The sequence below is a fragment of the Hyperoodon ampullatus genome (genome assembly GCF_949752795.1).
Source record: "Hyperoodon ampullatus genome assembly, chromosome: 5".
Lineage (NCBI taxonomy): Eukaryota > Metazoa > Chordata > Mammalia > Artiodactyla > Ziphiidae > Hyperoodon > Hyperoodon ampullatus.
The window spans coordinates 46596083-46619609 of record NC_136918.1 but is presented as its reverse complement, the minus strand read 5'-3'; the positions used below and the strand labels follow the sequence as shown (position 1 = coordinate 46619609).

The 23527-nt window shown below is 45.3% G+C and overlaps 1 protein-coding gene and 1 pseudogene across 2 annotated transcripts in view; one reads left to right on the top strand and one right to left on the bottom strand.

Annotated features, from left to right (window-relative positions):
* Positions 1-23527, bottom strand: part of ABCC5 (ATP binding cassette subfamily C member 5) — a gene marked incomplete at both ends in the record, with an annotated part of 84381 nt that overhangs the window by 28900 nt on the left and 31954 nt on the right. The window contains 12 exons of the mRNA XM_079704898.1: positions 1403-1531; positions 1623-1776; positions 3305-3434; positions 3687-3833; positions 4453-4637; positions 7652-7754; positions 10219-10362; positions 11240-11443; positions 13290-13362; positions 13482-13606; positions 15806-15877; positions 19477-19833. Coding sequence (XP_079561024.1) covers positions 1403-1531; positions 1623-1776; positions 3305-3434; positions 3687-3833; positions 4453-4637; positions 7652-7754; positions 10219-10362; positions 11240-11443; positions 13290-13362; positions 13482-13606; positions 15806-15877; positions 19477-19833 — 1823 coding nt within the window. The remainder of the gene's footprint in view (positions 1-1402; positions 1532-1622; positions 1777-3304; positions 3435-3686; positions 3834-4452; positions 4638-7651; positions 7755-10218; positions 10363-11239; positions 11444-13289; positions 13363-13481; positions 13607-15805; positions 15878-19476; positions 19834-23527) is intronic.
* On the top strand, positions 7207-7678 carry LOC307053152 (small ribosomal subunit protein uS8-like; annotated as a pseudogene). The gene has a single exon. The product of its transcript is annotated as a small ribosomal subunit protein uS8-like (transcript).

Here is a 23527-nt window from a genome sequence, read left to right as displayed (position 1 = left end):
AGTACCTAGAGAGCAGTCTCATTCTTTTTAGGGGCCATATAATATTCCACCACATGGGGACAACACAGCTTATTTAACCAGTCCTCTACTGAATGACCTTTAGTCTAATTCAATCTCTTGTTAACACAGATCTCCACAATGACTATATATGTACATAAATTTCTCATACAAACAATATTGAACAGCTAAATAAAATGTCAGTCTAATGTCAATGAATGTCTTTTACTGTTCAAAAGATAAAAAAGTAAAAAATAATAAATAAATAAATAAATAAATAAATAAATAATAAAAAAGCAAAACTCTGGGACTTCCCTGGTGCAGTGGTTAACAATCCACCTGTCAACGCAGGGGGCACGGATTCGATCCCTGGTCTGGGAAGATCCCACATGCTGCAGAGCAACTAAGCCCGTGAGCCACAACTAATGAGCCTGTGCCCTAGAGCCCACGAGCCACAACTACTGAGCCTGCATGCCACAACTACTGAAGCCCATGATCCTAGAGCCTGTGCTCTGCAACAAGAGAATCCACCACAACAAGAGAATCCACCACAACAAGAGAAGCCACCATGGACCTCCCTGGTGGTGCAGTGGTTAAGAATCTGCCTGCTAATGCAGGGGACATGGGTTCGAGCCCTGGTCTGGGAAGATCCCACATGCTGCAGAGCAACTAAGCCCTTGTGCCACAACTGCTGAGCCTGCGCTCTAGAGCCTGTGAGCCACAACTACTGAAGCCCACACGCCACAACTACTGAAGCCCACGTGCCTAGAGCCCGTGCTCTGCAACAAAAGAAGACACCACAATGAGAAGCCTGTGCACTGCAACGAAGAGTAGCCCCCACTCATCGCAACTAGAGAAAGCCTGCGTGCAGCAACAAAGACCCAGCGCAGCCAAAAATAAAGTAAATAAATTTATAAAATAAAAATTAAAAAAATAAAAGTAACCATTCCAAAAACAGTAAAAAAAAAAAAAGAGAGAGAAGCCACTGCGATGAGAAGCACGTGCACCACAACAAAGAGTAACCCCCGCTCTCCACAAAGAGAGAAAGCCCACACGCAGCAAAGAACCAATGCAGCCAAAAATAAATAGATAAAATGCAGCCAAATGCAGCCAAAAATAAATAAATAAATAAAATTAATTTAAAAAAAAAAAAGCAAAACTCCATCAAATATAGCCATTCAGAACTGAAAGCTAACAGACTCCAAATCTGTGTTTTTGTCTTCCCATTTGCTCAGAAGGGAGTTCCACCAAGCAAGTGAATCTTAACCAGAGATCATTAAATTACTAATACTCTTAGTAATGAGTTTTATAATCTGGAATTCTGACCTTGAAAGGCTTCTTAAACTCTCATTAAATGCTGAGATGCTGGCTCCCCATTGAGCCCTCGGGCCCCCATTGAACTAACCTGTGCAGAAATTCCTGCCCTTTGTTGTAGGCGTGGATGGTGGCAAGGCCCTGTATGCTGGATGTGATGTGGGAGAGGAAAGGTGACTGCGTGATATTGTCCAGACGCTTCAGCTCTCGGATCAGAACCCTGGAGAGAAAATGTGTTCTGTGTCAGAGGGGTAGACTAGCAACTCTGGCTTCATCCGTTGCCCTGGGAGACATGAAGACTTCCTGTTTACCTGGAGACAATGTGCAGAACTGAAAAGAGGATGATGAGGGGCCCCACTGCCACAAGGAACCACGGGAAAACTCCCGCGATCATTCCAACACAGAAGAACACAAGGATGACGTTCTGGATGAACATCTCAGCCTGGAACGGCAGGCGCACATCGACTGGGGAAACCGTAAAGGAACATGTGTCAGATGCTGGATCCACAAACAGGGAAAATGGAATTTTAAATTTTCCCCAATTTTTAAAAAACAAGAAGAGGCTCCGTAAAATCCCTATATGAAAGTTGTGATTTTTGCCTTTTAAACAGTCCGATCAAAGAAAAATCTGGAAACCTGGTTGCTCAAATTTTTCTTCTCCCAAGAGCATTTAAGTGATCTTTCTCCCCTGTGCCTTCTTTTTGGTTCACTATGCTGCCCAACCCCTTTAAACATTTCTTCCACTTTGCAAAGTAATATATGCTTGTTGTAAAATATTTGGAACATAAATATGCAAAAAAATTAAATAAACATAGTCTTTATTCTTACCAATATCAATGAACTGCCGCTAACATTTAAGAAATTTTTCATCATGGAACAAAAGTTGAAAGAGTATAGAACCTTCAACAGTTATCAACATTTTCTTCACCGTTTTTTGAACATCTCCTCCCCCCACCTATTTTCATGCAAATCTGAGACATGTTGATGCCACCGATTTTTTTTCAATCTTTTTTCCATTTGTCTGTGTGTATGTGAGTTTAACAGAAATGGGATCATGTTATGCATATGTGTATCACTGTTCTGTGTATCAGTGATGGTTTTGATCCCTTGTTACCTCTGGCCATGGCTTTACCATTGTAAAGATGCCTATCAACATCTGAAACAAACTCCTTCTATGGAGGCAACACAGTACAGTAGTTAAAAACATTAGCTCTGGGGTCAAAAAGATCTGGGCTCAATTCCCAGCTTGTTATTTAATAGCTGTGTGATCTTGAGCAAGTTATTTAACCTTTCTAGGCATCAGCTTTTCTGTGTATTCAGTGGATGAAAGGATATCCACACCTCGTAGGGCTGCTGTGAGGATTAGGATAACGCATGTAGAATATTCAGTACACTGCTTGTTACACAGTAAGCCCTCAATAAATGTCAGGCAGCATCACTATCATTATGGGCTATGCGAGTATAGTTGACCCTCAAACAACGTAGGGGTTAGGGACGCAGACCCTCTGTGCAAAGATCCACATATAACTTACAAAGTCAGCCCTCCATATATGTGGTTCCTCATCCATATTTCCATATCTGAGGATTCGGCCAACCTGTCGTTCAAGGGTCAACTGTATTTAAGTTCTGGTGCTGGCACAGTCCATGAAGCATCCAGCATCCAGCAAACCTGTCTGAGGTTATAGGTGTCCAGGAACCTATGCACTACCCACAAGTAAGTATGTGTTTTGGACTCTGAGATGCCCCTGTCCAAAGCCTCTAAGCTAACTCAGTGTTCTGAACTGGTTTTCAGTGTTCTGAACTGGTTTTCAGTTTAAATAAGATCAAGTAAGAACTCAGACAAAAGGTGAAAAAGCAGATAGGTCCTTGGCCTAAAGAGAGGTTGCAATGTGGAGAAAATGCCAAAACTAAAATGTTCCTGATGCAAACATAGACAGCCACTGTGCTCTGGCTTATGCTCCAGAGCACAACAGAGAGAAGCAGTGAGAAATACCTTCATCCATGTCTTTGGAAAACCTGTTGAGAATCCTCCCAGTGGGCGTAGTGTCAAAAAACTTCATAGGGCTTCGAAGGATCCTTCGGAAAAGCTCGTCGTGGAGGCGGGAAGAGGCTCGCAATGTGCCCTGAGGGGCAGAGCACAGCGTGATCAGAGACCCGGGACTCAGGCAGGCTCAGCTCCCGCTCCACGGGGTCGCAACCCCACAGGACATCGACGCCCAAAGCCGGAGAAGGGCAAAGGGCCGTGGAGGAGGGAGGTGGCTAATAGGAAAAAGCTGAGGCTGATGGGATGCAGGTCACTGCTTTAAAGGAGCTCCCCAACTCAGAGTAAACCCGAGATGCCAGGTGGAATCCTGATGGCCCCCACCGGTGCACACCTTGACAAAGACCACTCCGCGAATGGCTTTCAGGATCAGCATGACTGCCATGGAGAGGGCGTAGATGCTGGCATAGTACTGCATGAGAGGATTGTCCTTCATGCTGCTGCTCACAGACGTCCTGTTTTCCTGAGTCACTGTGGTGTTCTGTTTGGAGGCAAGGGTCTGTGAGGCAAGACTCCCAGGGACTGCCAAGAACCCCGCATCAGGGCCATTCTTGGCTCAAGGGAGGGTACAGGATAAAAACTCTGGGACCTGGTTGAGGCAGACACAAGGCAGACTTTGCCCCGCTCTCTCTCTCTCTCTCTTTTTTTTTTTTTTTGCGGTACGCGGGCCTCTCACTGCTGTGGCCTCTCCCGTTGCGGAGCACAGGCTCCGGATGCGCAGGCTCAGCGGCCATGGCTCACGGGCTCAGCCGCTCCGCGGCATGCGGGATCCTCTCAGACAGGGGCACGAACCCGTGTCCCCTGCATCGGCAGGCGGACTCTCAACCACTGCGCCACCAGGGAAGCTCCCTCTCTCTTTTCTAAGGACGACAGCAGACAGCCTACAGTTTGCTACTGATAAGCTCTACTGCTCCGTGAGTTGGTCAGGGAGCAATTATCTGCTGAGGTTACATTAGGGACTTATCTCTTATCCTGGGTAATCCTTGTTCATTGCTTCTTTTAACTGAAAACTAGAACAGTTTCCCTAAGGAGAGACAGGGACTATGGAGAGATGGCCACTTTATGAGACATATAATTTTCCCATTAATGAGGAACCTTACCCCACTTCCTTGCTTGATCCAGTAACTCAACCACCAGTTGCTGAAGGCGGTACTGCCCACGTTCAGCATGAAAAGGGACAGAATGACCAGGAATGCCAAGGGGCCCCCAGCAGCCTGGATGTAGACACCATATACTGACCAGGGCACGGAACCCTGCCCCTTCTCTTCCATTTGCACAAGCTGCCCTAGGTAAGGAAAAGAGAAACACGAACTCAGAAAGGAAAGGCTGCTTTTCAAAACTAAGTCACCTGTAGAAGAGCAGAATCAAAGGGAGCCTACAGTTTCACAGAGCTCTAGATGAGAATTATTTCCCCTTCATCAGGAGCATTCATTTATCCATGTAACATTTACTAAGCACCAACTATGAACCAGGCCCAGGATGAGGCCCTGGAGCGGTAACAAAGATTAAGACCAGGTCCCTGCCCTGGAGATCTGGCTCAGATCATCCTTCCACAGTCTAGTAGGACAAAGTGGTAAATAAATACATAATTATAATAAAATGTGTGAACTCCAACGCTAGAGCTATCTGCAGGGCAGCATGGGAACATCCAAGAAATGCACATAACCTACTTGCGGGAGCTGTGAGGGACTTAGCAGGGAGTTTTCCGGGAAGACTTTCTAGGCAGTCCATATTGCGTATTTTTTTTTTTTGGCCGTGCCACGTGGCTTGTGGAATCTTAGTTCCCTGACCAAGAATTGAACCCAGGGCCTCAGCAGTGGAAGCGCCAGGGAATTTCCCATACCATGTCTTGAAAGGTAAGCCAGAGTCGGCCAGATGCGGAAATGATGGGCACAGGTGTGGGGAAATAGCAAATTGGTATACACAGATATCCAATTCAGTGTGGCTGGAACATTCTGTGCGCCTAAGGAGTGGCAGGAGATAAGGCTGATTAAGGAGGCTGTGGTCAGAGGATAAAGGCATTTGGACTTTATCCTTCAGACAAGAACTTTTCAAGAGAATGGGCTACAGGGGTGTAGAGATTTGACTCCCAGGCCCTGCTGTGCACTAGGTGGGCCTGGGATGGCCAGACCAGCCACCTCAGGCAGCCTCTACCATGCATCCCAGGGGCTCAAAGAAATAGTGGCATTTTTCTGTGTGTGCCAAATCAGGAAAAAGATTAGAAAATGCGGCTTTGACAATGGGAGGCCACTGAAAGGCCTCAGGCAGGAAAGTGAGTTGGCTGGTTTTTAACTAGATCTCTCTGCTGTTCGTGTGGAGGACAGATTTAAAAGGAGGCAGCTGTAACAGTCTGGGTAGGAGATGATAAAGACCAGAACCCGGGTCATGACAATGGGGACGGAGTTTCAGGAGGTAAATTCAGTAGGATGGAGTGACTGGCTGTGGGAGGAGAGAAAAGATTCCAGGATATTTCCTAGGGGCTCCCTGGGCTGGTCAGGTGATTGATGCTGACAGGAGAATACAGAGAAACATCCCCACAGGAAGCAGCCTCCCCTTTATCATACATGATGTGTAATTACCTTGGAACAAGCAACACATGCCTTGAGCACTTTGAGATGTGAGTCTCCAGGTTAGTGGCTATGTAAATAAGGACAAATGTCCCCTAAAGACATTCTATTTTTTTTATACTGTCTATGGCAGGAACTGACAGATGTCTCAGGCTTCTGTGCTGTGTTTGCTTTGTGTGTGTGAGAGTAAGGCATCTCAAATCACACCGGGCTTCAAAAGCTCATATGTGGCTAATTGAAAGAAAGACAAGAGGCAGGGAGTGGTAAATCAGGATGGTCACCTCCTATCGCCAAATGCTTTAAGAACAAGGAAATGAAAAATGCAGTGGCAAACCCAGGAAAGGTCCTGGATTCAACACGTCAGGTGAGGAGGTGACACAACAGAAAGAACTTTAAAACAGGACTGCATTTTTATTTATTCTTATTCTTATTCTTTGCAAACTGATATGCAGCTTAAAGTTTACAAAAGTGAAAATGCCTAAGGTATTGCATATAGCTTTGCTAACTCCCAAGATTTGTTTCAGTTGATAAGATAAAGGGTTTAAAAAACACGACCAAGGACTCTGGACAGGAAAATCAAGTAGGAAAAACCTTGGCTGTAACTCTTCACCACAGCCCTGCTGCAGTCTGCTTGGAACAAGCAGAGGAGTGTATCATTGTAACAGGGGAGGTTCTGAGAATGTAGGCATTCTTAAAGCTGGCATGCCTCTGCATTGGTTGGCATGACTTTTAAAGAGCAGAGATGAACCCACGATTCAATTTTTGCTTAGTCAAGATGACTCAGCTATGACTACCTACACCTCACCCCACCCTGCATAGGAAAAGAGATTAAAGGACATTCTTATTGCCTTGGTCAGCTTAAGAAAACACAAGGTGCCTCATGGTCTCCCAAAAATCATACAAAAATCTGGTATTCTAGAAATATAAGGCCAGGCGCTCTACAACACACAATGCTATCAAACAGCATGAATTACCACATGGTGTAATTTCTTTTTTTTTTTTTTTTTTTTTTGCGGTACGCAGGCCTCTCACTGTTGTGGCCTCTCCCGTTGCGGAGCACAGGCTCCGGACGCGCAGGCTCAGCGGCCATGGCTCACGGGCCCAGCCGCTCCGCGGCATGTGGGATCTTCCCAGACTGGGGCATGAACCCGTGTCCCCTGCATCGGCAGGCGGACTCTCAACCACTGCGCCACCAGGGAAGCCCCACATGGCGTAGTTTCTGATAAACTTTAATGACACACTTTCCACCATCTTTCTGTGCTGCCAAAATGGTGCTCATGAACGTCCTGGCTGGCTGATGCTCTCAAGAGCATCATCAATGTGAAAAAGAGAGGCAAACGTCAGGTTCTTATCAGGCCATGCTCCAAAGTCATCATCTGGTTTCTAACTGTGATGGTGAAGCATGGTTATATTGGCAAGTTTAACTGATGACCACAGGGCTGGGAAAACTGCTGTGAACTTAAACAAGTGTGGCGAGATCAGCCCTAGATTTGATGGGCAACACAAAGATGAAGAAAAATGGCAGGTCCCATCCTGTCAGTTTGGTTTCATTGTACTGACAACCTCATCTAGCATCATGGACCATGAAAAAGCAAGTGTGTGAAAACACACTGGAGGGAAAACCATGGGATCCTTTTTCTAGGGATGTAATACATATGTGCAAATAAAATGCTTCAGTGGAAAATAAAAACCAAAAAAAACTTTAATGACAAATCTCAAAAAAGTTCATTACCTCCCTCTGGCTTCACTGCTTTCTCCTTCTTTACTGATCCTGTTTTAGGACACTTGTCTTGTGTTTTCTTCTGTGAACCACTGGTTTCCTTTTTAGAATTAATCTTAAAAAAAAAATAAAGAAGTGTCTCCATCATCATGATATGGCCATTCAGACAAATGTCCAAAGGACATGTTAGCAAATCATCCATCGAACTGCTGCTCTTATTGAAAAGAGACACATCCAGCTTCTTAAAAGTTAACTTCTGTAACTTCCCCAACTCCTTAAATCTTTGAGCTGGGTTCCTACCATTCCACTGACACTGCTCTCCCCAAAGTAACTAAAGACCTAAACTCCAAACACAGTAGCCTTTATGCTGTTCTCATCCATTCCAACTTGTCCAGAGTATTTGAGCTGGGGTCACTTCCATTCTTTCCATCTCTGATCCCCACATCACTAAATCAAATCATAGATCTACCATGGGATAAACTTCCACTTCTCAGCCTGCTTTTGCAGCACCTCCACATTCTGGCCCTAGCCTATCCATGCCTCACATCACACTGCCATTTCCCACTTCTAGACTTTTATCCACGCTGGTTCTTCACTTGGGATGCTCCTCTCCTCTCCCAACTCAACCACAGTAGTCCCCATTCAGATGGATTCAAATCTTAATTCTCCCTGAGGCAACTTAACACTCCTCTAGAATAAAGTTCACCCTCCCCTGTTCTCCCAGGCACTTGTTAGTACTTTCACAGCATGTTGCTACATATGTGACCTGGTATTGTTACATATGTACATATGTTGTTACATATGTACAAGCATAAGAGTATTGGTCTTCCCTAGAAGACTGTGAGTCCCTCAAGGACAGAGATGACATCTCACTCATGGTTATAACCTACACAGGGCCCAGCACCCAGAACTGCCCATAATGGGGCACGCTGGGACTTACGGAACATTCATCAAATTGAACCTGAGATAATAGAAACTACTTAATGTTCTCCTTTCCAAGTTCCTCTTATATCTTTATATAGGAAATTCTCTATACATAGTTTATTACATTTAATTCTATGTCACTGTCAGCCTCATGACCCCAGTTTGCTCTCCAACTAGATTTTTTAAATTGACAGTGAAAAAAAATCAGAGAATAATATAAAATTTAGAGCCACATCTGGAACATAAGATAGGACTCTAAATTTTATATTTACCACAGTGCATGAATAAATACACTCTCTAAAGAGAAAATTACTATTTGTTGACCATTGACTGGGATAACATTACATATTATTTCAAATGCACCAACTCAAAGAGGCAGGTGCCACCCCCATTTTTAAGATGAGGAAACTGAGGCTCAGGAAAGTGAAGTGATATACTGAAAGCACACTCCTTCACTCAACATGCTCCCTCTCGATATTCCTTTGCTCCTTGGACATTTCATGTTTTAGCTTCTCTCCCTCTCATTTTCCCCTCCATGTGTACAGTGAGGAGGAAATAATCTGAAGAGCCCAAAGCACCGTGAGAGTCACAGGGAGAGATCATAAAATCCAAATCTGGATCAGGTGTCCCTATAGCAGTTACTGATGACACTCGCAATGTCAGAGTTATATCAAAAGGCCTAAAATACATCATGAACAATGAGTTGAACTGAACCTGAAATCAAACAGGATGATACCCAAACACTGAAATAAGAGTCCCAGAAAAGGTCCCAATAACTTTTTGCTTTCATCCTACTCAACATCAAAATGACCTAGTAGCTAAGAAGCGGCTTTTAGCCCAGCCTGAGTGAATTCCTAGGACCCAAGGCTACCAGAGTTTAAAAAGGTCAATACGAGAGCCAGCTCTAGGTACGCCCTTGTCTTTGGTCTTTGCCTAACTCAGAGCCCAGAGCGGGCGGCCAGCTTTCCGTGTTGCTGCAGGAGGCCCGGCAGTGCAGCAGAAGGAGCACTTTGGAGTTGAACTGACCTTTCCAGCAGGCTGTTTAACCCTTCTGAGCCCCCGTTTCCTCAGCTGTACAAGTGGAGGATAATCGTATCTGGCCACAGAGCTCTGTTAAAATGGCCGAACAGGATGACAGCTATGAAGTGCCTAATCCAGGAATTGGGACACAGCTGGTACTAGTTAATGAGTGCCAAGTCAGCAGCCAAGACACCATGGATAATTTTCAAATGTGTGCAGTATTTAATGTCTCTTCTCTGCCACCTTATTCATTTGATTATTAAGAAAGGAGCTTCCTAATGTTTCAGTCAGGATTTGATGGAGTTTAGGAAGCTAAGTTATGACTGAACAGCAGCACACACTGAGCCCACGTCCTTCTCCTTGTCATTGCCTTGCTGATAAACTCTCAGTGACAGAAGACCTCGGTTCCCTAACCCCACAACCCTGCCCTCGCAGAACAGAACCAGTAGGCGGACTAAAGCACAGCAGTCTGGTCACCAGAGAACAGGGCCCCTGCCAACAAGACATGGACAATGAGTTCAGCTGAGATTTCTCCATCACTCACTACGGTCCTATCTCTCTTGCTGGAAAGACACACACACACACACACACACACACACACACACACACACACACACACACACCACGAATCTTACCTCAACTGGGGGTGTCTCTCCCAGCAACAGGTTATTAAAAATGGTAGCATAATCACCATTTAGATTCATCAGTTCCTCGTGGGTGCCTCTTTCTGTAATACAGCCCTCTTTCATGAAGATCACTTCATCACAATCAGCCAGGTACTGGAGACAAAGACAGGGACAACATAGTGTGGCTGATATTTGTGCAAATACATCCAAACGCCTATACCTTAGTTCAGCGGTTCTCATCTGGAGGTGAACAAGCCTCCCAGAGGATACTTTGTAATATCTGGAGACATTTTTGGTTGTTACAGTTGGTGGGGAGGGGGTACTACAGCCATCTGGTGGATAGAGGCCAGGGATGCACAGGACAAGCCCCCCACAAGAGGGAGCTCTCTGGCCCCCAAACCCCACTGTGCTGAGACTGAGAACCCCTGCTTTAGTTTGTCCTGCCTCGTGATGTAGTTCAAAAACCAGTTCCTCTAATTTTTGACATAAATCTGCTGATGAAGCCACACAAAGGCCTGCATTAAACTTCACATCCCTTCCCTGCACTCAGGTACATATAATTACAGTCTCTCTGTGGCAGAATGGGGGCTTAGCCCCCCAAACTTGACAACATATGCAAAACAGATGGTAACATCCTTGAGCTGCTCTCTGAAGTGGCTGCTGGTCATGGAACGACAGAGGGAGAAGAGCTTGTTTTCCCTAAACAGTTCCCACTCGCGTATAGATGTTAACACAACCCTTTCCAAACTGTCTCATACCCAAACTCCATTTTCAGTCTACTCCTCTCAGCCCTTTTACTTACTGATTTACATGCAGAAGCTAACATGCTCCAAGGATCTCTGATTCAGATGGCCATCTGATATAACAAGCTTTATTAGTACAATGGGACAGGGGGCTATTTGCTGAGGAAGTGAACACTCATGATTCCAGGGACCTCTAGGAGCCCCACAAAGATACCTGGACCAAGCCCACCTCCCTGTTTCTGATTTCCCAAGCCAAGGTGGGGAGCCTGGGGAAGGAAGCACCATACCTGTAACTGGTGGGTAATGAACAGAACCGTCTTTGACTTGAGGTGCTTCTGGATAGCACTGTTGAAGATGTGGTTGCCCACGTGGGCATCTAAGGCACTGAGGGGGTCATCCAGGATGTAGATGTCTCGGTCACTATACAAGGCCCGGGCGAGGCTGATCCTCTGGCGCTGCCCACCACTCAGGTTGGCTCCGCGCTCGCCAATCTACAGGAGCCCAGAAAGCACGGGAAGCCTCCAGCTCAAGTCCAGAACAATGCTCAGTGATCACCCCAGTCACCTCATCTCTCCTCCACCCAAACCAGCTTCTTCTCTTCACTTCCCCACCTGAATGAAGTGCTGCCATGTCTTCCAGAGCCCACACAGAACTGGGGGGGCATCAGCCCGGATGGCTCCTCCCCTCCTACCACCATCTGGTTCCTAACCAATCCTGTATCTGAGCCTCGCCACGCCCTCTTGATGCCCCGCTACAATCCATTCTCCATGGGCAGAAAGACCTTTCCAAAACACAAAGCTGACCATGTCCCGCCCTTGCTTAGTCCTAAAGAACATAATCTAAGCCCCCAAATATGGCAGACAAAGCAGGCCCTTTACCACCTGGCTTCCCAGCAACTCTTAGCCTCCACTGTCAATCCCCCTTCCATACCCTGGGATCTGAGCATTTTCAATTGTGTGTCTATTATGAACACACACCACCACTGTCATGCCTTCTCCTGTACTGTGTCTGCTCAGTTCTGGTGTCCTCTCCTCTGTGGAGCCTCCCCTCCCCCTCTCCACTAACAGCCAAAAGAAAGGGGACTCTTTCATCAGCCTATTTTGTGCCTATTTGTCGGGATGTCTCTCTCGATTGGAAGCTTTTTGAGGACACAGACTATTGTCCTTTTCTTTTATATTCCCAGTGCCCCCAGCAGCTTCTGCACATGCAGTCGGCATATAACAAGCACTTAATAAATGTTACTAAAAAAACAAATGAAAAAAAATCAATTGTCAAACGGTAACTGGCTCTGTATTTTTTTAAAATCTTATCCTTAAAAAAATTCAATTAATTCAGAGGTTTTCAAATAAGAACATGTATGAGAATTACCTGCAGGGCTTGTTAAAACATACTGTGGAGCCCCACCCTTAGAGTCTTGGATTCAGTAGGTCTCGGGTGTGGCTGAGAATCTGCAGTGATGCTGCCGATCTGCTGCTAATCAGGGGAACAGGATCTGAGAACCAGTAAACTAATCAAACCATTCAAATCTGGTTTGAGGGCTTAAACTGAAGTCAGCTGAATAAAAGAGTCAGCCCCAGAGACCTCCAGGGCAGGTCATGGGAGGTGAGTGTCAACACTGAAGGCACTAGCCAGTTCCAAAAACAAGCCTCTGGGAACTGTCCCAGGGCAGAGAAGCAAAGAAAGGCGGGTTTGTGCTAAGGACTCTTTATTTCTAGAGGGAGAGGCCTCTCTAGAGACCATATGTGAGTAAGGAAGTTGGCAGAATGAAGTTCAGGGGAAGAAGCTCAACAGGCACATGCTTGACTTTGGTTTTAAAAACGAATAGGGTAGAAGGCTTCCCTGGTGGCGCAGTGGTTGAGAGTCCGCCTGCCGATGCAGGCGACATGGGTTCGTGCCCCGGTTCAGGAGGATCCCACATGCTGCAGAGCGGCTAGACCCGTGAGCCATGGCCACTGAGCCTGCGTGTCCGGAGCCTGTGCTCCGCAACGGGAGAGGCCACAACAGTGAGAGGCCCATGCACCGCAAAAAAAAAATAAGATAAAATAAAAATGAATAGGGTAGAAAACGTGAATTCTGAACCAACAGTGGGATTTTGTTTAAAATCCACATGACATGAAATATTTATATGCTTAAAACAGGTAGTGTTGATATTCCTGCCCTAAGGACCAAATGCTTTCCTAACATAAAGTCCCAGAGAAAGTAAAACTCCCGTGTAGGTTCTTCTCCCATGCATTTAAGATGCACTCCTAGGAGGTGGCTCTGGCATAGCCCTGCCACCTATCTTCCAGAATCCTCTCTGCTAAACACCCTGGCCCACCAGGGACAGAAGACTTGTACCTCCGTCAGGTCACTGTTGGGAAGGATGGCCAGGTCAGGCCTCAGGCAGCAGCTGTTCAGCACAGAGTTGTATCTGAAGGACACAAAGAGACCCAGCATCAGGGACACGGTTTGGGTAGAGCCTGCTGACTCGGGCTGCCTGTGTCTCACACAGCCAAGATGAAAGCATGACAGAAACCAAACATTCCTTGCCTTTCTTCATCAAATTCCTTCCCAAAGAGGATGTTGTCTCTCAGAGTGGCATTGAGGATCCAGGCCTGCTGCGCCACATAAGCGAAGGTTCCATTGACTGCAATGCTGCCCTCTAGAAGTGACATCTAGGGAAAGAGACACCATCTAATGGCATCACAATGCAAAACCATCACCCTAAGCCAGCAGAACCCCCGACATTCCACAATGGAGTTGAAAATCTTGGCAATTTCCCTGGATGCTTTTTGAACCCAAATCTGGACCTCACCTTTGTTCCACAGAGAACAAAGCTACAGCACTAGCTACAGCAGTCAAGAAAATCAAAGTTCTTGCTTACGTGTGATGGGAGCCCAGCATAACCCATGATTTGAATGAACAAATACTTCATTCAGCAACCCATAAGCTACTTTATTATCCTTTTTTCCTAACTGCAAACTGTTCTAATTGAAGGAAGCACAAGCAGAAGGCCCCTGCAGAATTCCCCTGGGGAGTATGCTGTAAAGATTTAGAGCTAGTCCCTGCCTCAAGATGAGCGCAGGTCAACTCATCCACAGAATTAATACAGGCTGTTGGCTACGTCAGCTACTTCTGTAAAATGAGGACCAGAGGGGAAAAAAATTCCAGTCAGACATCAACTAGTATTACTGAGTATCTACACAATGATGACAGACCCTCCCCTCCAACATGAAGAGACTACATGATGATGAGCCATGTGCTTTGAATTGTGTTTTCAGTTGCAGTGGTCGACATGAATCTATTTACCCATTTTATGCTCTTTCAGTGTTCCTTGTGGAACTAACAGTAGACGTTTGTCTTGGGTTAGGAATGCTATAGCATGAAACGGTTTCATTAACCAATCTGAACATACAAGTTTGCCCTCTCAAACATGGCAATGCACAGTGTACACACACAGGCCATAACACAGTACCACAACTGCCCCCAAACAGGTAAGTACACTGATAATGCACTCAAGTGTTCAGAAACCCCCTGAGGGTCTAACTGTGGAAATCCAGCTCCCTCGGCTGCTACAGTACAAACACCCCACACTGCAGACCGCCAACAAAGAGTTACACTCTAAAGAAGCAGGGCTGACCGGTATTCCCAGACTCTCTGTCAGAGAGAAGGCTGTCAGGATTTGATCCAGAAGCAAAGACCCACTCATTTTTCAATTTAACTGCTGCCCACTAACCCTCCTTCCCCTTCACTCCACCTGTGTCTCTCATCACTGGCCCTGAAATCTGGCTGATGATCAGAAATTACATAGGAGGTCTTTGGCTTTTTACGAAGACCACTGGCTGAGCCCAACCACTGTACAGCCTCATAAAGCAGAAGCCGGTGTGGGTGGGAAGCTGCACCTCCAGACGATTTGAATATAGGCTTCCTCAGACCACCCCGGGCACCACTGCTCTAGAGGAGAGCCACAACTCCACCAACTGTGACAGTGACGCTGAACAGGACCAAATATTCCACAGACTGGATGCTACAAAACAATCTTCCCCAGCCCCTTCTCCCATTTGTCTAATTTCCTCAATATGGAAAAATGACTCAGAGGACTTCATCCATCAGGAGGAATAACCTTAAGTTTATCCTCATCTCAACCAACAAGTCAAGCTAGTTTAATCCAAATGCTGACAGCCCTCTTCCGGGCCCTCTGAGCACTATTCACTCACTGCTCTGCGCTGTGCTTGTGTGTCTAGAAGGCCTAGCGCCCCAATCAGACCATGGACACTCCTTTTTTTTTTTTTTTTTTGGGCAGCGCTGTGTGGCATGCGGGATCTTAATTCTGCGACCAGGGATCAAACCCACGCCCCCTGCAGTGGGAGCATGGAGTCTTAACCACTGGACCTCCAGGGAAGTCCCAGACCATGGACTCCTTGAGGGCATAATTCTTTCAATGGTTAGGCTGAAAACAGAGTGGGTCTTTACTTCTAGATCAAATCTTGAAGGCTCTCTCTCTGACAGGGAGGCTGGTGAGGCTGGTCCATTTGTTGGCAGTCTGCAGTTTGTCCATCCCTTACCTCTGACGTTTCCCAACACACTGTCCGGCATACCTATGGCACTCAGTAAATACATGCTGAATAAAAGAAGGCAAGAGAAACAAATGACTCTAGCTGGGTATCACTCAGTCATTCAGCCCCCTTCCAGATACAGTGCTGTTGTTAAGGGGTAGGAAAGGCAGGGGGCAGGGTATGATACAGACCTAGGGTCATTTTGTTTCCACCTTTCCTGACTCTCTTCAGGAAATAAGTTCATTTTTCCTGAGACTCTGGCTAAGCAGAATCCAGAGAAAGAAGCAGAAAATGCCAAGGACAATAACAAAATCTTACCTGGCCTAAAATGGATGAAATGAGAGAGGTTTTTCCACTTCCCACACTGCCACAGATTCCAACCAGTTTACCCTGGACAAAGCACACGAGAGAGGAAGGTCGTTAAAGCACTACTGACCATTCATCTCTAGGACTTCGGATTTCTTTGAAGAAAAAAATGTTAACGACAGTCCATCACTATGGGAATGTCATCCTGAGGACCCAGCAAGTCACTTACCTCTTTTCTCCCTCATCAGCCACCCACGTCATAGGGTTTCTGTGGGGATGCACTGAGGTAACAGATGTGTAAGCCTCTTGGAAAAATTAAATATGTGACAGACATTAAGGTATCCCACATCACTTTTAGAAAGGCCTACCCCCTTTCCTACTTTGTTGGTAACCCATGCTTTTTGACAACTTGTTTATTTTTATTGTTGTTTTTGGAAGAGAGGACAGGACTCTTGAAAATTACTTGATTTTCATTTTATTTTATATGATTTTTTTCTCCAGGGTCTATAAATCATTTTCATAAAAATTATGTGCACTGTGCACTGTTGTTTCCATTTTTCTACAAAACACCTCCAAGAATCTGAGGGCGTATTTTTACCATAAATCCCACATGAAAGTGGAAAACCAAGCCTGTGATTAACTGAATATCCTCAGGCAAAATGATGAGTTCTCCATGGGCAGTGTTAAACGTTTTCAAGAACAGACAGGTGATTTTAACAGGGCCACTTGTTCAGCAACACTCTGTTGCCTCAAGACTGGCAGTGAGGAGAGGCATGGAGAGTGGAGGTGTGGAAAGAGCGTGGATTCTGGAGGCAGACAGGTCTTGATTTGAATCCCAGCTACACCAGCACTTGCCAACTGTGTGGACTTGGTCTTATTACTTAAACGAATACTGTCTTTCTAACTGAGCTTTGAGCAACTTGGAAGGAGCCATCCTTGCAGGACCAAACACAGTGTCTGGTACTTAATAAAAGTATATTGGACAAAGTTTTTGACATGGTTCAGGAGGTTGAAAGATTACAGCCCAGTCATGATGAGGAGACCAAGTCACAGGCTCAGACTCTGCTCAGGTCGGTCGGTTAACACAGAGAAAACGCTGTTCCGATGACTAAATGGTGACTAAATATGTCAACAATGAAGTAAGTGCCTGGGGCACAGAAGACATCAGGCAAATATTAACTTCCCACCTCTTCTCTAAAGAGGGGGGCTGGGGGAATTGTGGTATCTCTTCAAATAGCTAAAGGTCTGTCATGTGAACGTGGACTGTAAAGCACAGAAGGAGGATCAATAGATAGAAAGCAGAAGAGTAAATTTCAGCTGATTATAAGGAATAATCCTCTAATAGAGCTGATTAGCAATGTGATATAGTTGCCTCAATCAAGATAATCGTTATTAAATAAGGAGCCTGCTGTTAAAAGTTAACTGAAGTCTGGACTTCCCCGGTGGCGCAGTGGTTAAGAATCTGCCTGCCAATGCAGGGGACAGGGGTTTGAGCCCTGGTCCAGGAAGATCCCACATGCTGCGGAGCAACTAAGCCTGTGCGCCACAACTACTGAGCCTGGGCTCTAGAACCCGCGAGCCACAACTACTGAGCCCGTGTGCCGCAACTACTGAAGCCCGTGAGCCTAGAGCCCCTGCTCTGCAACAAGAGAAGCCACCATAATGAGGCCCGTGCACCGCAACAAAGAGTAGCCCCCGCTCGCCGCAACTAGAGAAAGCTCTTGTGCAGCAATGAAGACCCAACACAGCCAAAAATTTAAAAATTAATTAATTAATTTTTTTAAAAAGTTAATTGTGGTTAAGAAAACTGACTTGTGTGCCCTCCAATGATGAACCATGCTAGTTGTTTCAGGTGGTCTCATAGAGGACCATCCCCCCCCGCTCTTGTCTCTAGCTTCCAAGAGCTGGGAGCTTTTTGTTTTCCCTTTAGTCCAGCTCTGGATCTGTGTAACAGGCCTCACACCACGTTAGAACCCCCTAAGCCCACTTCCAATTAAGTAGATGAACATTCCTTACCACCTCCATTACTACCACCCTTGGTCCAGAAAACTCTTATGTTTTTCCTTCGTTCTTCTCACTTCCCTCGTTTCCCTACACACTCTTCTGAATCCAGAAGCTAGAATTCATACGTAAGTCAGATCACATCACTCTTCTCCTCCAAACCCTCTAACGGCTTCTCTATCCATTCAGAGTAAAGCAGAAATCATTCCAGGAGGCTCTGGCACCCCAAGCCTCTCTGCCCTCAGCACCCTCCCCTCTCTCCCATGCTCACTCTGCTCTTGTGACAGGCACACTGCACACTCGGGGCCTTCATGCTTCTGTTCCCTCTGCCTGAACGCTCTCCTTCCTCCACATATCCATATGGCTCGCTCCTTCAAGTCTTTGCTCAAATACAGGCATACCTTGGACATATTGTGGGTCTGCTTCCAGACCACCACAGTAAAGCAAACATCGCAATGAAGCGAGTCACACGAATGTTTTGGTTTCCCGTTGTACACATAAGTTATGTTTACGCTACACTTTAGTCTACTAAATGTGCAATTACATTATGTCTAAGAAAAACAATGTAAATACCAATTTAAAAACACTTTATTACTAAAAAATGCTAACCATCATCTGAGTCTTTAATGAGTCATAATCTTTTTGCTGGTGGAGGGTTTGAAATATTTTGAGAATTACCAAAACGTGACAGAGACATGAAGTAAGCAAATGCTGACAGAAAAATGCCAACAGGCTTGCTTGATGCAGGGTTGCCAGAAGCCTTCAATTTGTAACAAATGCATCATGCCTGTTATTACTTTTTTTTTTCTTTTTTTGGCTGGGCCGCATGGCACGTGGGATATTAGTTTAAGTGAGGCCTTCCCTTAAGAGGCCTATTTAAACTGACCACACCTGCTCCCCGCCCAGCAAGCACTCTATCCCCTTTCTTCGTAGCCCTTTTACTTGTTTACCATCTATCTTTGCTCAGAAGAAGGTAAACTCCAGGAGGGCAGGGATTTTGGCCTATTTGGTTTTTCGCTGCTCTACCGACAACTCTATAACAGTGCCTGGCAGGGAGCTAGCACTCAAAAATGGAATGAGTAGATATATATACACCTGGGACCCTCTGGATGCTGCAGCCCTCAACATGGCGCTGGCTCCCAGTCATATTCTGTATTTTAAAAGCCTTGAACCTGAAGTGTCTATGGCAGCCACTCTCTATAGGAGGACCTGTGGGAGACTCTAGTCCTGTGTTACCTGGGCTATGACATCATATACCATAAAGATCCTTTACTTACATTAAAAAATAAAGTTACAATAGAATTGCTGAGCACAGCATCACTGAGAGTACCTATTATATGTCAGGTTCCGTGCTATGCACAGCCCAGTGCTAATAAGAAGCTCACACAGAGTTACAATAACTAGAAATAATTATTACAGCTCACATACAACTAAATCAAATCTATTCAGGGCAAAATTGTAGAAAACCCGCTCGAATGCTTCATTTCCTTGCTTATAAAATGAGTATCTCATGAGAGCAGTTGTTATTCATTTCTATTGTTAAATGCCTAAATATCCCTTCTAGAGGTGGAACTGGCCAGATTTGCTCTTTAGTTCAAAACCACTCCCAGAGAGAAAGCCTTTTGCTAAAAGGACTGGCAGCTGCACACCCCTGCCAGAATAGACACCTGGTAGATGGTTACCTCTTCAATTTCCAAGTCGATGCTGTACAGCGTCCTCTGCAGGCGGAGGTTCCCCAGGTGGGTGTGCTTGCCCTCTTCCTCCTCAGGACTGGGCCGCTCGTCACTGTCCAGGAGGAGGTGGCCCTTCTGCTCTGCCAGCACTGCCTGATGCTCAGTGGGCTGCAGCTGCCTCACCTTCTCTTTCTTGCCCCTGGCAGCCCTCTTGTCTTTTTTCGTTTTGGGGGTCAGCTTGGGTGAGTTCTGGAGACTGGAGTGGGAGGAGTCCCATGCCAAGGTGGCATTTTTCATCTCTATCGTGATGTGAGGGCTGGCTGGTTTTTTCTTTATCATGTGAACCTCTTCCATTAGAAACAAACTCTGATAGGAGTTGTGAGAGAGGTGCAAAGATGAGACACTGGATCAAGACCAGGGAGACAAGCCTAGGGCGTACACTCACGAAGCAAAACACATCAGGCTATACAGTGGAAGGAAGCTGAAGGGCAAAAGGTAGCTCATTAGTGTAGCCCAGCCTCAGGCCCACGGAGAGGTCACGGGAGTGTGGGGACACCCTGGGGATGGACAGGGGCCTACTTAACTGGCCCAACACTCGACGCTACCAGTTACATGCTAAACGACTCTTTCTTTTTCCACCAGTCTAATGTGGACCAAGGGCTATTTAACTGACTGGTCTGCAGCCCCTGTTCTCACTCATGAGTTGCTGAGTAGCAGGTAGTAAAATGCAAGCAGCAGAACCAAAGGACGGGCACGCTGCTCTCCTGCCCAGACCCTCATCACTCTGTTTGCCTTCCAGACCACTCCTGCAGAACCCCCAAGCCTAGGCACTTCCCTCACGCACATGTCAGGAGAGGAGGCAGAGCTGAGACTGTGACCAGGCCTGGCTCGCTCCGGTTAGAAAGGAGTACCTAAGGTTTTACTGACGGCGGAGTACATCTTCTCACCAACAAGCTCTCATATCTTCCAAGTCCTGCCTCGGAACTTGTGAGAATCCAAAGAAAGGGCTTGCGTGGAAGGGAAGGGTATCTCCCTCAGAAACATCCTTGGGAAGAAAGAAAGACTCTTCCCTCCCACTCATTCCCCAAGTCCCACTGAGTTATATCAGGGGAAGAGAAATGGAATGCTTGAAAAGCTAAGTGTCTCTGAAATTAGATCTGAAACAGTGACCATAATAAACCTCTGCCCAGGACCAACATGTGCCCATGACTTTGAACCCACTTCTGACACCTCCCTTAACCCAGTGATCTTCCCTATAGGGCGCTATCCCAGTTGGATTCCCAGTACGATTAAAATTGTTTTTAAACATTAGAAAGTCTTTAGAGAAAAGATGATTTTTAATGGAAGGACAACTTGCTTAGTTACCGAGAACCCCTAACTCTTTTACATTTTGCAGGTGCTACTAAATGTACCATATAATCCCCTCGCCTAAGCTCTTTCTCCTAAATCCTAAACTCCTAAGCTTGCTCTTTGCATCCCTAAATTGCCAGGTCTCCTATCCATTCCCAATCCCTGATCTTCCCAGAAATGTCATGTTTCTAAATCTCCTAGATAATCTTCACTCTTGGTCAACCTTTAAAAAAAAGTAGTTTTTTTTTAAAAGTTCAGTTTTCTGAAAAGAGCCATTGGTTTCATTTGTTCAGAGCCTTCCTGAGAGACTGGGCTGAGAATAACATGCCAAATATTCTGCCCACCTTCACAGAGTGAAACCATATGCTGATGGAATTCCTATCATTTCTCTCTCCTAAAGAGTTACTAAATGGGTCTTGTAGGCCTCATGCACTGTAAAAACTACGCTAGTGCCTCTGGCTTGCACAGCTCGTCCACACTTTCCCTTCCCACAGGCTCCCTGCAGCCCCGCACTCCTCCCAGGAGGATTTCAGCTTCAGGTCACTCTGCCTGGACATGCTGAGGCACACAAGCGCCCCACACACCTAAATTTATATCTACTTGGATTTGCACCTGCCAGGACAACAGAATCTCGGAGATACATAAACCATAAACCTCAACTTTACATCAAAACACTACTCTCACTCACTGAAGCAATCAAATCAGAATGTATCTTTTGAGCAGAAGAGGAGACTACTCATAGGGTTGCCAGATAAAATATAGGATGCCTAGTTAAATTTTGATTCCAGATAAATAATGAATAGACTTTTAGTATAAGTACATCTCATGCAGTTATTAACTGGGTGGCCTGTGTTTTCATTTGCTAAACCTGGCAACACTATACTGGTGACTGTCTTATCAGAAAAGTTAGAAGGTGGCTTCTCACTGCCTTTTCCAAAGTTATCATCCTCCCAGAAGTGGAGGCGGTGGGGGGTGGGGGAAGGAGGAGACTGCCAAGAGGAATTAGCTAGAGTGCGACTCATTCTCATGAGGCATACAACAGAGCTGGGGGTGATGTTGCTTCTATTATTAATTCTGAAGCTTCCTGGATAGAGGAAGGATCTATAGCGTGAAAAGCCACCTGCTAAAACAGGTTCTCACTAGTAAGTGAAAAGAAGAGAGCTCTCGAGAAATAAGGGGGTTGGGGTGGTGTGTGAACAAATCTGTACTATAAATTCCTATTCCTTCGTCCAAAATACCACCAAAGCCATTCACTAAAAAGGGCAGAGAAACAAATAGGAGGAAAAATTTATGCTCGAAACATCGGCCTTAGGGGTGGACATTCTGCTTATCACAGATAATTTCAACTGATCTATCTTCAAGTTCACAGACTTTCCTTTGTCACCTGTATTCTGCTACTAAGTCCATCCAATATATTTTCAAATTTTGATTAATATATTTTCTTAGCTTAAAATTTTTTTATTTGGTTATTTTCTATATCTTCTATTTCTCTCCTGAGACTTTCTACCTTTTCATTTCTAAGGTCTTTTTCTGATAATTCCAACATTTGGGTCATCTCGGTATCTAGACTTTCTTTGTATGCAGAGTAATTTTGGATTGTATCCTGGGCATTTTGAATATTATATTATGAGACTCTAGGTCTTGGTTAAATCCTATATAAAATGTTGCATTTTTCTTTTAGGAGGAAATTGATCCATTTAGGATGAGTTCTGGTCTGCTTCCTGTGGGCTATTAAAAACAAGACAACAGGCCCCAAATGGAGTCACTTATGCTAAGCCCCACGTCACCAAACTGAGACTTAACTATAGTTTCCGCTCTCCCAGAAATGGAATATTAAACAAGTCAATCAGGAATCACCTGATCAGCACTAGTTAGGTAACCTGCCTGATAGACCCCTACCATCCCCTAAAGGAAAGTAACCTTGTAATAACCAATGCGATTTTCTGCCTAGAATAACTTCCTTGTTCCTGCTCCCTTCTACCTATAAAAGTCTTTCATTTTGTACAGCTCCTCAGAGTTCCTTCTAGTTGCTAGATTGGATGTTGCCCAATTCATGAATCGCTGAATAAAGCCAATAAGATTTTTTAAATTTACAAAAAAAATCTGCCTTCTTCAAAACTAGATATTGTGGGTTCTACAAAATAAGGCTCTGATTACAATTAGACCATTTCTTTTCACGTGGCTCTGGATCTTGGCCTTCTAGCAGCCAGGCTGGGGTGAGGGAGGGCTTAGGGCTAGGGTCAGGGGGCACATTCTTGAGGACTAGCTTTCTTGACCAAACAAAATTCACCTGGTTAACTTTAAACAAGTAAAATATAAATAAATCTTGGGAAGCTATTCTCCATGCTTCTTAAGAGGAAAACCCAATTTGTTTTCTCCTGAACACCTAAGGTGATGATATCAATCCCTCAAACACCTGAGCTTCAAGCCTTCAAGGTTCTGACCTTGCTTTTGTATTGCTCTCAGCAGCCAAGAAGAATTAGCAAGAGCTACTCTCTGCAGTGGCTTTGTCAAGAGAGTCCAGCCACACAAGTGCTGGACTTTTTTTTTTTTTTTTTAAGTATTAACCACTTTCAAATATCTATCTCCCTCCACCCTCCCAAATATATCTACCTCTTGTATCATGTATCTGTATTATTCTGAAGGCACAAAAAACACAGTCAAGGCACAATCAACTAACCACCTGCAAGGAAAAAAAAAACCCTAATAC